Source organism: Oncorhynchus nerka, linkage group LG15, assembly GCF_034236695.1.
Source record: "Oncorhynchus nerka isolate Pitt River linkage group LG15, Oner_Uvic_2.0, whole genome shotgun sequence".
NCBI lineage: Eukaryota > Metazoa > Chordata > Actinopteri > Salmoniformes > Salmonidae > Oncorhynchus > Oncorhynchus nerka.
Window position 1 is genome coordinate 36,201,470 of NC_088410.1, and position 15,513 is coordinate 36,216,982.

Consider the following 15,513-nt stretch of genomic DNA (forward strand, 5'->3'; position numbering starts at 1 on the left):
GGTCATTGACCAGGTCCTGCCGTGTAGTTCTGGGCTGATCCCTAACCTTCCTCATGATCATTGATGCCCCACGAAGTGAGATCTTGCATGGAGCCCCAGACCGAGGGCGACTGACCGTCATCTTGAACCATTTTCTAATAATTGCGCCAACAGTTGTTGCCTTCTCACCAAGCTGCTTGCCTATTGTCCTGTAGCCCATCCCAGCCTTGTGCAGGTCTACAATTGTATTCCTGATGTCCTTACACAGCTCTCTGGTCTTGGCCATTGTGGAGAGGTTGGAGTCTGTTTGATTGAGTGTGTGGACAGGTGCCTTTTATACAGGTAATGAGTTCAAACAGGTGCAGTTAATACACTTATTGAGTGGAGAACAGGAGGGATTCTTCAAGAAAAACTAACAGGTCTGTGAGAGCCGGAATTCTTACTGGTTGGTAGGTGATCAAATACTTATGTCATGCAATAAAATGCAAATTAATTACTTAAAAATCATACAATGTGAATTTCTGGATTTTTGGACTCCGTCTCTCACAGTCTCACTATCTGATTCATTCTATACACCTATGATAAAAATTACAGACCTCTACATGCTTTGTAAGTAGGAAAACTTGCAAAATCGGCAGTGTATCAAATACTTGTTCTCCCCACTGTATCTATTGTGGCATACATACAAGCAAACCACATCTACGCACAAAAACAGACGTGCTTTCTGTCTGATTCTATACAGCGCATTCATGTGCCCAAGACACATCTTTCATCTGAGAGGCATACCCTTTCAACCCAATAGTGCATCTTATGTGGATGTTGACAGTAAAAGGGGATGCATTTTTAAGTGGGAGATGTGTGAGAGTGTGTGTGAGCGCACTCATGTGTGTGTGTGTGTGTGTGTGTGTGCGTCCACGCGCTTCGCCTGTGTGTGTTTAAGCATGGGCACCCTTTCATAGCTAGCCTACACTTCTGAAAAACAAAACCCTCCCCCACCCCCTCAATGTGAATCAACCACAGCCCAGGTCTCCTTATTGACTTCCTGCTTCCTGGATGTTAAGAAGCTTACTGTATCCCTGTTCTATTGTGTTCTCGCCCTGTAGGCTGTACTGTAATTGGTTGACTCCTGCGATCGATGGTTTCCTCTGAGGATGTTCCCAGCCAATTAGGAGATTAGCCAACACTCTGAGTGCACCAGACACTATGAATTAGAGCCAACGAAACATGAGAGAGAACCACACACACACACAGAGACGCACACCCACGGATGTAACCCAGGCTTAGCCCAGGTTAGCTAATCCTTGACCTGGCCTGACTGGGCCAGATCCGGACCACATTAGCAATGCTAATTATCTAACCTGGACTCTATTCTCAGGAATCAGTTCATATAGAGCAAGGTTGGGTTACGAGAGCGTGAAAAACGGTCAGGACTCAGAATATAAATGGTTGATTTATACAATAGAAGTCACCCTGAACTTTGTGTGGTGGGTTTAAGTTTGTTTGACTGGGTTTCAACTCAAGTTAACTGGATGTCATGCTAGGAAATAACCTACTGAGGGACTGTAAAGACAGAAAGAGAGAGAGAAGAGGAAGAGACATAGTTCTCTGATGTGTGTGAGGAGGAGTGTGTGTCTGCGCTGGAGGTAGGCTAATAAAAAGCACGAGCTGGCATACACCCAAAAAGTTCTCAAATCAAATCAGCTTTATTTATACAGCACATTTCAGACATTGGAACGCAACGCAATGTACTTCATACCAAAAAACGAGTAAAAATGTATGAAAAGAAAAGCTGGAATATTTACTACACAACAAACATAAGATGCAAAACAGAAAAATGACAACTAAATGACTAAAAAGACCCCTAAGGAAAAGCAAAGATTTAAAAAAGGCGTTTTAAGGTCTCTTTTAAATATGTCCACAGTTTGGGCCCCCCCTCAGGTTCTCTGGCAGGCAAATCCAGAAGCTGGGGGCATAATAACTAAAGGCTGCCCAAAAAACACGCCAAAAAGTTGGTAGAGGTGCTGACTAATGGCGAGTAGGCTTAAAAATAAATGAAGAGAGTTGCACACTCGATATACAAGTTCCCGGGTAATTTATTCAGTAAACCACCAATGTTTCAGCATCACTGTGCCTTCTTCAGGGTGAGCATACAGCAGTGGAGGCTGCTGAGGGGAGGACAGCTCATAATAATGGCTGCAACTGAGCGAATGGAATGGCATATACCATTCCACTAATTCCACTCCAGCAATTACCACGAGCCCGTCCTCCAAGTATGAGCACTTCCCCTGTGGGTTTAACAGGAAAAAGCCCTTATATCTCATCATCATCACACTGCAGTGTATGTACATAGAACCGGCAGGTAGCCCGCATGCACACACACAGCAAGCAAGAATTGACACAGGCCAGCATGGGCAAGTGTGTGTGTGTGTGGGAAGGGGTGAGTGGCATGAACATACTGGCTCCAAAAACACACTGCACCTGCAGGCCTCTATAAATCTCTATCGTCCTCTCTCCATACTTCTACCAATTTCCCTCTAACCGTTACCATCTCTCTTTCTACCTCTCCAACTCACTCCCCATCTCTCCCTCTCCAACACTCGGGATTGTGAGGAGGCTAGTTGCCAAGACAAGGAGCGATATCCTAGGGAAAAAGCACAAGAAGTATCCTATGCCCTTTGGAATAGAAGATGGAGTCATCACAATATTGTTTACGGCTTTAGCCTACCTTACAGGCCCGACTCACAAGGTTAACATTTCAGAAATCAATACTAGCACTATCCCTTAAAACCCAACACACACCTCTCCTCTACTCATGTCTCCATGATACGACTAAGCCCAATACCACATAGTGCAAGCAAGAACTATCGATTTGTTCGACAAATTGTCTCAAGCGACAGAAAGAGAGAGGGCAGAAGTCAACCCCCCCCCAAAAAACAACTCTTTGGAGAGCCTTGAGATGGGTGAAACCACTACTTCATAAAATGGGCATGTGAAGTCTGCGTTTGCTCCAGCATATTTGATTGGACCAGATGTCCTAGTCGCTCGCCCAGTATTCAAAATTCAGAAAGACATCTGTGGCATCACACAGCTTCCCAGTCCAATAATTCATGTTTCTCTCTGTCTCTCTCTGATCACGGACAGCTGCAGGCTAAGATTAACAGTGGAACTTATGTCTTGTCAATTTACCGTTGTGTCTAAATAGAACATGTATAAAAGAGAAGGCACGGTGACATTGTGATAGCAGCTTTATGCGAGGTCAAACTGACATTCACAGGAGTGTGTATTAGTAGATGTGTGATCATGGAGGAAATGATGAACAGTGTGACAGGAGGTTTAAAAGAGAGGGAACAGGGCCGGTGTGTTTCGACTGAGAAGAATCTTACCTGGAGCTGCAACGGAAGACATCATCCACCAAGATGCAATGGAGAGACGCACGGGAGGAAGACAGGGGGGGCGATAGGAGAGACGCACGGGAGGAAGACAGGAGGGGGGGGGGGGCGATAGGAGAGAAGAGACGTGTCGACAGAGTGTCAAGGAAGAGAGGAGAGTAGAATACGGAAGGGAATAGGGAAGAGGAAAGAGGAAAGACAAGAGAAAAGAACAAATAAATATTCAACTCGATCTGTTGTGTATTACATTTCCCTCCTTCTGTTCCTACAAAGTGGCAATTGCTCCATATTCACACACTGTTTCTAAAGCATCTTCTGTCTCGGCTAAAGACTAAACCGTTGAATGAAAATCCATGGGAATTGCCGCTCGCCAACAGAGACAGAGGGGGAACAAAGCTACAGCTAATCCACGTCTTTAAACAACATCCAGGTCGAGTCCCTCATCGAATATCCAGGCTGCTTTTGAAAGGAAATTTGGCTGCAAATGAAAGTTGTATGATTCCGTTAAATGTATCCACATGCGGCTCTGTGTGCCAAATGTAATATCTTCTATAGATAGTAGATACATGGCATGTCGATCGTTTTATCTGTTCTGCAGTTAACAGCTCTGTTCTAATTGGTTACATCTCTGTAGTGTACACCGGGGGAGTGAGACGTGTGTGTGTGTGTGTGTGTGTGTGTGTGTGTGTGTGTGTGTGTGTGTTTGTAGGGTTGTGGTAACATAGCGTGGATGAGGATGTGAATGTGGACGAGATTGTAACCCCTCTAGTAGTTTATATTGATTTAACCTCTTGTTCTTGACCGTAGCAAATGGAAATTAGCTGATTTAACAGGGTACTGCTTCTCATCCATATTGAGTCTGTCTGTGAGTCTCCATGTATCTATTGGCCGGTCTGTCTAAAAACCTGTTTTTGCATTGTCATTATGGGGTATTGTGTGTAGATTGATGAGGGGAAAAACAACAATTTAATCAATTTTAGAACAAGGCTGTAACGTAACAAAATGTGGATAGAGTCAAGCAGTCTGAATACTTTCCGTATGCACTGTATGTACATATAATTAAATTGACTGCTTTCCTCATACGAACTGTAACTCAGTAAAAATCATTGAAATGGTTGCGTTTATATTTTTGCTCAATATAATATACACACACATTCGAAGTTTACATACACTTAGGTTGGAGTCATTAAAACTCATTTTTCTACCACTCCATGTAATGTCCGTTGTTAAATGAAGACCAAGGTGCAGCGTGGTAGTTGTACATTTTCTTTAATTTTAAATGTTCCACCAAAAAACAATAAACAACTCAGTGAAAGTAAAGCTAGGAATGCAACACACAAAGACAAGATCCCACAACAGAAAGTGGGGGAAAAGGGCTGCCTAAGTATGACCCCCAATCAGAGACAACGATAGACAGCTGTCTCTGATTGGGAACCATACTAGGCCAACAAAGAAATATAAACATAGATTTCCCACCTTAGTCACACTCTGACCTACCAAATAGAGAATTTAAAGGATCTCTAAGGTTAGGGCGTGATACTCCACAAATATATTGTTAACAAACTATAGTTTTGTCAAGTCGTTTAGGACATCTACATTATTTGAGTCAATTGGAGGTGTACCTGTGGATGTATTTCAAGGCCTACCTTCAAACTCAGTGACTCTTTGCTTGACATCTTGGGAAAATCAAAATAAATCAGCCAAAAAATTGGAAACCTCTACAGGTCTGGTTCATCCTTGGGAGCAATTTCCAAACGCCTGAAGGTACCACATTCATCTGTACAAACAATAGTACGCAAATATGAACACCATGGGACCACGCAGCCGTCATACCGCTCAGGAAGGAGACGTGTTCTGTCTCCTAGAGATGAACGTACTTTGGTGCGAAAAGTGCAAATCAATCCCAGAACTACAGCAAAGGACCTTGTGAAGATGCTGGATGAAACAGGTACAAAAGTATCTATATCCACAAACGAGTCCTATATCGACATAACCTGAAAGGCCGCTCAGCAAAGAAGAAGCCACGGCTTCAAAACCGCCATAAAAAAGCCAGACTACGGTTTGCAACTGCACATGGGGACAAAGATCATACTTTTTGGAGAAATGTCCTCTGGTCTGAGGAAACAAAAATAGAACTGTTTGGCAATAATAACCATCGTTATGTTTGGAGGAAAATGGGGAGGCTTGCAAGCCGAAGAACACCATCCCAACCGTGAAGCATGGGGGTGGCAGCATCATGTTGTGGGGGTGCTTTGCTGCAGGAGGGACTCCACAAAATAGATGGCATCATGAGGTAGAAAAATTATGTGGATATAGTGAAGCATCATCTCAAAACATCAGTCAGGAAGTTCAAGCTTGTTCGCATATCGGTCTTCCCATTGGACAATGACCCCAAGCATACTTCCAAAGTTGTGACAAAATGGCTTAAGGACAACAAAGTCAAGGTATTGGAGTGGCCATCACAAAGCCCTGACCTCAATCCTATAGAAAATGTGCAGGCAGAACTGAAAAAGCGTGTGCGAGCAAGGAGGCCTACAAACCTGACTCAGTTACACCAGCTTTGTCAGGATGAATGGGCCAAAATTCAACCAATTTATTGTGACCTATTTTGGTTAGGTCAGAGTGGGATGAGGGTGGTATGTGAGTTTTTGGCTTGTCAAGGGTTTTTTGTATATCTGTGGGGTTTTGGTATTGTCTAGGTAAATGTAGGTCTATGGTGGCCTGAATTGGTTCCCAATCAGATTTAGCTGTTTATCGTTGTCTCTGATTGGGGATCCTATTTAGGTTGCCATTTTCCATTTGGTTTTGTTGGGTTATTGTCTATGTGTAGTTGCTTGTCAGCACTTGTGTTATATAGCTTCAGAGTCATTTTGTTTAGTGTTTTTCCTTCATTAAAAGGAAGAATGTATGCTTATCACGCTGTGCCTTGGTCTCATCAATATGACGACTGTGACAGTGGTGATCCTAACTGACCTAAGACAGGGAATTTTTGCTAGGATTAAATGTCAGGAATTGTGAAAAACAGAGTTTAACTGTATTTCGCTAAGGTGAATGTAAACTTCTGACTTCAACTTTATATACAGTGGGGCAAAAAAGTATTTAGTCAGCCACCAATTGTGCAAGTTCTCCCACTTAAAAAGATGAGAGAGGCCTGTAATTTTCAACATAGGTACACTTCAACTATGACAGATAAAATTTGAGAGAAAAAATCAAGAAAATCACATTGTAGGATTTTTAATGAATTTATTTGCAAATGATGGTGGAAAATAAGTATTTGGTCAATAACAAAAGTTTATCTCAATACTTTGTTATATACCCTTTGTTGGCAGTGACAAGAGGTCAAACGTTTTCTGTAAGTCTTCACAAGGTTTTCACACACTGTTGCTGGTATTTTGGCCCATTCCTCCATGCAGATCTCCTCTAGAGCAGTGATGTTTTGGGGCTGTTGCTGGGCAACACAGACTTTCAACTCCCTCCAAAGATTTTCTATAGGGTTGAGATCTGGAGACTGGCTAGGCCACTCCAGGTCTTTGAAATGCTTCTTACGAAGCAACTCCTTCGTTGCCCGGGCGGTGTGTTTGGGATCATTGTCATGCTGACAGACCCAGCCACGTGCATGACTGACACCCTAGACTCACTCCAATTTGCTTACCGCCCCAATAGGTTCACAGATGACGCAATCGCAATCACACTGCACACTGCCCTAACTCATCTGGACAAAAGGAATACCTATGTAAGAATGCTGTTCATCGACTACAGCTCAGCATTCAACACCAAACTCCAAACTCGTCATTAAGCTCATGCAAAGCACAAATAAAACATCACAAATCACAGATTCACAGTTGCAAATGAGAACTTAACTAGCCTACATGGTTAAATAAAGGTGAAGTACTTTAAATTGCCCGAACGGCACCAGAACATCAAGATGAAACATTTTTAGAATGTTGTTCCAGCAATACAGTGCCTTAAAAACTAAAAGCAGATTGAGCTAGCTCGGTGGAGACCCTAGGAACCTAAAGAGTTAACCAATCCTGCGAACAGATTAGGCAAGATCAGGTAAGATGAACGTTTATGAAGTATGACATTGGAAAGAAAAAGAGAGTAATGTGGAGATCTATGGGTCTTTAGCGAAGTCCAGCCAACCTTTTGATACAGGATACAGTTATGAGTATCAAAACTGTCACCTGTAACAAAACGAAGGGCACTATTGTAGACGGCATCCAAAGGTTTAAGAGTAGTAGCAGCTGCTATTTGATAAACAATATCACCATAATCAAAAACAGGTAAAAAGGTTGACTTATTAATCTACTTTCTACTGCTTAGAGAAAGGCACTATCTGTTCCTGTAGAAAAAGCCAACTTTAAATCGTAGCTTTTTAACCAGCTCATCTATATGTTTTTAAACGTCAAATCCATATTAATCTAAATGCCTAAGTATTCATTCTAAGAGCACCGGGATATTAAGGGTGCAATTTAGAGTACGAGTTGGATAACATAAAGCAGCTCTAGATTAAAGATCAGATATGCTTTATTCGGGAAGGGGATTTTTATGATTCTACAAAAATCTAAAAAGATTTGATCCCCCAGCACTTTGCCCGACTACGTGTAACTTTCTATGTGAGTGGGATAATTATCCCTCTGCACCCAGACCTGGGTTGAAATAGTATTGGACATTTTTCAAGTATTATATATAAGTATTATGTTAAGTGTTTGAGCCTGCCTGGTGGGTGGGGTTTGCACTTTTGGGACTTTCACATGTTATCGGGCAAGCTAAATCAAGTACAGCTCAGGTATTTGAAATAATACATATTATTTGAACCCATGTTTCACTGTGAGTGGACTGTGTGTGTGTGTGTGTGTGTGTGTGTTTTGCCTACCTTCCACATGCTGGCCTCCTTGCCGTAAACCACAGCCATGTTGTTGACCTTGTTCTGCATGATGCTCCTCTTCTCCGTGTCGTTCAGCTCCTCAGACACAAAGCCCATGAACGAGTTGTCCGGAGTGTGGGCTGAGGAGAGGAGAGTGAGAGAGAGGGAGGAGGGAAAGGGCAGAGTGAGGGGAAGGGAGAGTGACAGGGGATAAGAGTGAGACAGATACAGAAGAGACAGTAAACAGACAGGTATAGACCATTTGAACTTGAGCTTAACAATATCCTCAGTGAAATGTGAAGAGGTGCTACTGTTATTGATATGGCCTGTGCCTCAGTCTGATTCTAATATGCTAATTCAAAAAAGGTATTGTAAGTGTGGCTATTCTAAAAGCTGTCTGTATGCTAAAGTACTGGCATTACAATGTTAAGTGGTGTGTTAAACCTAGGTGGATTCTGCAGGTATCCATAGCATTACAATGTTGAGTGGTGTGTTAAACCTAGGTGGATTCTGCAGGTATCCATAACATGACAATGTTGAGTGGTGTGTTAAACCTAGGTGGATTCTGCAGGTATCCATAACATTACAATGTTGAGTGGTGTGTTAAACCTAGGTGGATTCTGCAGGTATCCATAACATGACAATGTTGAGTGGTGTGTTAAACCTAGGTGGATTCTGCAGGTATCCATAACATTACAATGTTGAGTGGTGTGTTAAACCTAGGTGGATTCTGCAGGTATCCATAACATGACAATGTTGAGTGGTGTGTTAAACCTAGGTGGATTCTGCAGGTATCCATAACATTACAATGTTGAGTGGTGTGTTAAACCTAGGTGGATTCTGCAGGTATCCATAACATGACAATGTTGAGTGGTGTGTTAAACCTAGGTGGATTCTGCAGGTATCCATAACATGACAATGTTGAGTGGTGTGTTAAACCTAGGTGGATTCTGCAGGTATCCATAACATTACCATGTTGAGTGGTGTGTTAAACATAGGTGGATTCTGCAGGTATCCATAACATTACCATGTTGAGTGGTGTGTTAAACCTAGGTGGATTCTGCAGGTATCCATAACATTACAATGTTGAGTGTTTTGGCTTGTATTGTGGGTGCATTATAGCCAGGTGGTACAGATCTTCATTTGAGCCAGTTTGTTACAGAAGGAAAATAATCCTGCAACAACAGGAAATGTGAAATATTATGTGGATTATAATTAATGGACATTGTTTTTGTATGGGTTGATACATTTTTCGTTAGGCTAAATCAAGTCTGACATTTTAAATGGATATTACAAACTTTAGAAGCCTTTTAAAATCTTGAATACACTACATGTTTGCATTTCCATCGCTGCTGGAAAATTCTCAGCAGCAAATGAGTGATCCTCTGTACTGCTGGTGCAGAATATATAGCGATGCTAAGTGGTACTGTGGAGGATGGAGTGGGAGAGGGTGGGTAAAGTCAAGTGCTCAGTTAGCTCAATGACACGCTATGAAAAGCTGAGCCAGTCAGATAGTGAAGGCCCGGGCCCTTTGATGGTGGAATCCAACTGTGTCCCACTGTGGCATCCCAACTCTCCCATCACTGTGGCATCCCAACTCTCCCATCACTGTGGCCTCCCAACTCTCCCATCATTGTGGCCTCCCAACTCTCCCATCACTGTGGCCTCCCAACTCTCCCATCACTGTGGCCTCCCAACTCTCCCATCACTGTGGCCTCCCAACTCTCCCATCACTGTGGCCTCCCAACTCTCCCATCACTGTGGCCTCCCAACTCTCCCATCACTGTGGCATCCCAACTCTCCCATCACTGTGGCCTCCCAACTCTCCCATCACTGTGGCCTCCCAACTCTCCCATCACTGTGGCCTCCCAACTCTCCCATCACTGTGGCCTCCTAACTCTTCCTCCTTCCTAACTCTCCCATAAGTAGTATGGGACTTGACATCCAATAATAGTGAACTAACCTTTATAATATGCCATTTTCCAACAGCAAATAATAATTGAGCCTCCAACAAGCACATGGCTCTATTCAGGTCCTAACTGTAGCTTTCTTCCCAAAACACCTAACATCTGCTGAATGTTTCATGGGTGGTGCTTTGCCTTGGACCCTGCCCCCCCCCCCCCCAGAATCGCTATAGTATAATGACGACGTTTGCGTCCAATACTGCGGTAGATTGAATCAACAATCTGAGACCAGGAAATCTTACAGATTGGGACTTTAATCATAGTCTCTGCAACCATCCATTGTGTTGTAATACTAATGAGTGACAATCCATATTGATGTATACTTACGGAACATGGTCATGTACTGTCTGGAGTTGAGGTTCCAGTAGCCCCAGTTGGTCCTGTAGCCGTGCAGGGTGGCGTAGTCCTCATGGTTGTAGGCCGGCTCTGTCCCAAAGGTGTCAATCACACGGATGTGGCACCTGAAATGAGGAGCACATTTTAACACGACACCACAGAGCAATTTACACAACTTACATTTCCTGTCAAAAGTGGGTACTGGTATAACATTTGAGATTAATTTAAACATCATGTGTATTTCTGAACATGCTGAAAACTGATAGAACTTGTCGAAACAGACGAAGCCCGACTTCTGAATGCTTGTTTTTGACATGAATGTTTTGTATGAATGTAAATAATTAAAGAAATGACATGTCACAATTGATTTTTAGACCGCATTTATCATTTCAATAATGGCCACAATGCATCACCACCGCTCTTTTTCCCCCGAAGCCTTTGTGTTTTCTCAAAGGCCGTAATCACAAGTGGAGAGACTGAGATAGAAGACGGATGTGGAGCTGGTTAATCGGCCTTTCCTTTCATCCACTGTTCCGCACGTCATTCAGTCATTCAAAAAGTGTGTGTGTATTTGTCTGTTCGATATGCAGTGTGTGTGTGTGTGTGTGTGTGTGTCTGTTTGACAAGCTGTGTACCCTGTCCATGTGTGTGCATCTGTGTACATCTGTGTGCATCTGTGTGCATACGCCTGTGTAAGAAACTCTGCCTGTTTGACAAAGCACTGTCTATGTGTCTGTTAGGAGAGAACACAGAAAAAGCGACGAAGGTTAAATACCATCAATACCGGTCTTAAAGACACACAATCCTGAACAGACAATCAACACTACGGAGACAAAGGCTCACTATGGAAAAAAATTTCAGTAGAAGTTAATAGCTATAGCTGTGCCTCTGTTGATAAGAGAGAAGCATCAATCATTTCTATTGTTCGAAAAAGCTACCAAGTGTTGTTTGGGAGTGGAAATGGAAAACCAAGTAAAATAAGCAGAATTAAAACCCAGTTCACCCTCTCAGAAATGTAAGGGCAGGTAATTGAACTAAAAGCAACATGGTAAAGTAATGGCTATGGGGAATACTGAGAAATTGGGTAATAGTGTATACTTGGAAGTTAATTATTTGCGTCGTGAACAGCAAACTATCTCTTGGAATCAAGACGCACGGTAAACTCACTGATTCCCGACACACACACGCTAAAGCCCTAAATGTTCTAGCCTGGGCTTTGCCAGTCTAGTGAGTGTTAAATGCTGCCACTGTCTGAGCTCAGGGACGATTAGTAGAAGAAGCTGAAGACCCGTGAGAGCCCAGGGCATTTCCATCGAACAGAACCCACGCGATTAGTAGAAGAAGCTGAAGACCCGTGAGAGCCCAGGGCATTTCCATCGAACAGAACCCACGCGATTAGTAGAAGAAGCTGAAGACCCGTGAGAGCCCAGGGCATTTCCATCGAACAGAACCCACGCGATTAGTAGAAGAAGCTGAAGACCATCGAACAGAACCCACGCGATTAGTAGAAGAAGCTGAAGACCATCGAACAGAACCCACGCGATTAGTAGAAGAAGCTGAAGACCATCGAACAGAACCCACGCGATTAGTAGAAGAAGCTGAAGACCATCGAACAGAACCCACGTGATTAGAAGAAGCTGAAGTCGAACAGAACCCACGCGATTAGTAGAAGAAGCTGAAGACCATCGAACAGAACCACGCGATTAGTAGAAGAAGCTGAAGACCATCGAACAGAACCCACGCGATTAGTAGAAGAAGCTGAAGACCAGAACAGAACCCACGCGATTAGTAGAAGAAGCTGAAGACCATCGAACAGAACCCACGTGATTAGTAGAAGAAGCTGAAGACCATCGAACAGAACCCGCGATTAGTAGAAAGAACCTGACAGAACCCACGATTAGTAGAAGAAGCTGAAGACCATCGAACAGAACCCACGCGATTAGTAGAAGAAGCTGAAGACCATCGAACAGAACCCACGCGATTAGTAGAAGAAGCTGAAGACCATCGAACAGAACCCACGTGATTAGTAGAAGAAGCTGAAGACCATCGAACAGAACCCACGTGATTAGTAGAAGAAGCTGAAGACCATCGAACAGAACCCACGTGATTAGTAGAAGAAGCTGAAGACCATCGAACAGAACCCACGCGATTAGTAGAAGAAGCTGAAGACCATCGAACAGAACCCACGCGATTAGTAGAAGAAGCTGAAGACCATGAACAGAACCCACGCGATTAGTAGAAGAAGCTGAAGACCATCGAACAGAACCCACGTGATTAGTAGAAGAAGCTGAAGACCATCGAACAGAACCCACGCGATTAGTAGAAGAAGCTGAAGACCATCGAACAGAACCCACGCGATTAGTAGAAGAAGCTGAAGACCATCGAACAGAACCCACGCGATTAGTAGAAGAAGCTGAAGACCATCGAACAGAACCCACGCGATTAGTAGAAGAAGCTGAAGACCATCGAACAGAACCCACGCGATTAGTAGAAGAAGCTGAAGACCATCGAACAGACGTGATTAGTAGAAGAAGCTGAAGACCATCGAACAGAACCCACGTGATTAGTAGAAGAAGCTGAAGACCATCGAACAGAACCCACGCGATTAGTAGAAGAAGCTGAAGACCATCGAACAGAACCCACGCGATTAGTAGAAGAAGCTGAAGACCATGATTAGTAGAAGAAGCTGAAGACCATCGAACAGAAACGTGATTAGTAGAAGAAGCTGAAGACCATCGAACAGAACCCACGCGATTAGTAGAAGAAGCTGAAGACCATCGAACAGAAAGATTAGTAGAAGAAGCTGAAGACCATCGAACAGAACCCACGTGATTAGTAGAAGAAGCTGAAGACCATCGAACAGAACCCACGTGATTAGTAGAAGAAGAAGACCATCGAACAGACCGATTAGTAGAAGAATCGAACAGAACCCACGTGATTAGTAGAAGAAGCTGAAGACCATCGAACAGAACCCACGTGATTAGTAGAAGAAGCTGAACACCATCGAACAGAAACGATTAGTAGAAGAAGCTGAAGACCATCGAACAGAACCCACGCGATTAGTAGAAGAAGCTGAAGACCATGATTAGTAGAAGAAGCTGAAGACCATCGAACAGAACCCACGTGATTAGTAGAAGAAGCTGAAGACCATCGAACAGAACCCACGTGATTAGTAGAAGAAGCTGAAGACCATCGAACAGAACCCACGTGATTAGTAGAAGAAGCTGAAGACCATCGAACAGAACCCACGTGATTAGTAGAAGAAGCTGAAGACCATCGAACAGAACCCACGTGCACCAACATGTGAAGTACGTAGGAGCATATCAAATTGGGTGTCAAATTAACACCTACTCAATCAAGGGTTTTTCTTTATTTGGACTATTTTCTACATTGTAGAATAATAGTGAAGACATCAACACTATGAAATAACACTGTCACGTTGGTAACAATGATTCGGGAGACAGGCGCAGGAATGCGTAATAGGGCTTTTTATTACGCCCCAAATTACGGCGTGCAGTGTAAGGGCACAGAGACGAAGACCAAACAAACACGTACACAAAACACAGGGTTGAAATCCAAACAAAAGAGCGAGGGGTACCTTGAAAAAATAACACATGCGCACGATAATTAAGACACGGAACGAGACCCGTAATAACCTGCGCAATCCACACAGGCATGAAAGCCCAAAACAAACAGCACAGGTACTCACACGCATCAACGGACATTGTAACAATAATAGACACCACCAGAGTGAACAAAGGCACATATATTAAAGGTGTGCACAATGAAAGTTCCAGGGGGATCCGTGACAAACACACATGGAATCATGTAGAAACCAAAAAAAGGGAACAAATCAAAATATATTTTATATTTGAGATTCTTCAATGTAGCCATCCCTTTGCCTTGATGACAGCTTTGCACACTCTTGGCATTCTCTCAACCAGATTCATGAGGTAGTCACCTGGAGCGCATTTCAATTAACAGGTGTGCCATGTTAAAAGTTAACGTGTGGAATTTCTTTCCTTCTTAATGCGTTTGAGCCAATCAGTTGTGTTGTGACAAGGTAGGGAGTTATACAGAAGAGTGCCCTATTTGATAAAAGACAAAGTCCATATTATGGTAAGAACAGCTCAAATAAGCCAAGAGAAATGACAATCCATCATTACTTTAGGACATGAAGGTCAGTCAATCTGGAAAATTTCAACAACTTTCAAAGTTTCTTCAATTGCAGTCGCAAAAACCATCAAGCACTATGATGAAACTGGCTCTCATGAGGACCTCCACAGGAAAGGAAGACCCAGAGTTAGCTCTGCTGGAGAGGGTAAGTTCATTATAATAACTGCACCTCAGATTGCAGCCCAAATAAATGATTCACAGAGTTCAAGTAACAGACACATTTCAACATCAACTGTTCAGAGGAGACTGAGTGAATCAGGCCTTCATGGTCGAATTTCTGCAAAGAAACCACTACTTAAGGACACCAATAAGAAGAAGAGACTTTCTTGGGCCAAGAAACACAAGCAATGGACATTGGAACTCTACCCTACTCTACTGTGCTGTGCTGTGCTGTGCTGTGCTGTACTGTACTGTACTGTGCTGTGCTGTACTGTACTGTAATCTACTGTGCTCTGCTGTGCTGTGATGTCTAAACAGAGAATGATATTCATATCCATAATTATGCATTTCTGTGTAGTACAGATCAGGGACCCATGATGTAATTCCGTTACCGTAATTCTGTTACCGTGTGTAAATCCACTTACTTCAATAATTACTTACTTCAATAACAAAAATAGATTTTTTCAAACTCAAGTTACCATGACATAGCTGACTCAAGTTACCATGACATAGCTGACTCAAGTTACCATGACATAGCTGACTCAAGTTACCATGACATGGCTGACTCAAGTTACCAAGATATAGCTGACTCAAGTTACCATGACATAGCTGACTCAAGTTACCATGCCATAGCTGACTCAAG

General features: G+C 43.0%; 1 protein-coding gene across 1 annotated transcript in view; it reads right to left on the reverse strand.

Moving 5' to 3' along the window:
• Nucleotides 1–15,513, reverse strand: part of LOC115142587 (alpha-1,6-mannosylglycoprotein 6-beta-N-acetylglucosaminyltransferase B-like) — a 155,978-nt gene that overhangs the window by 11,308 nt on the left and 129,157 nt on the right. Inside the window, exons 10-12 of the mRNA XM_065001553.1 lie at nt 10,527–10,660; nt 8,245–8,375; nt 7,749–7,751 (exon numbers count right to left, since the gene is read on the reverse strand). Coding sequence (XP_064857625.1) covers nt 7,749–7,751; nt 8,245–8,375; nt 10,527–10,660 — 268 coding nt within the window. The remainder of the gene's footprint in view (nt 1–7,748; nt 7,752–8,244; nt 8,376–10,526; nt 10,661–15,513) is intronic.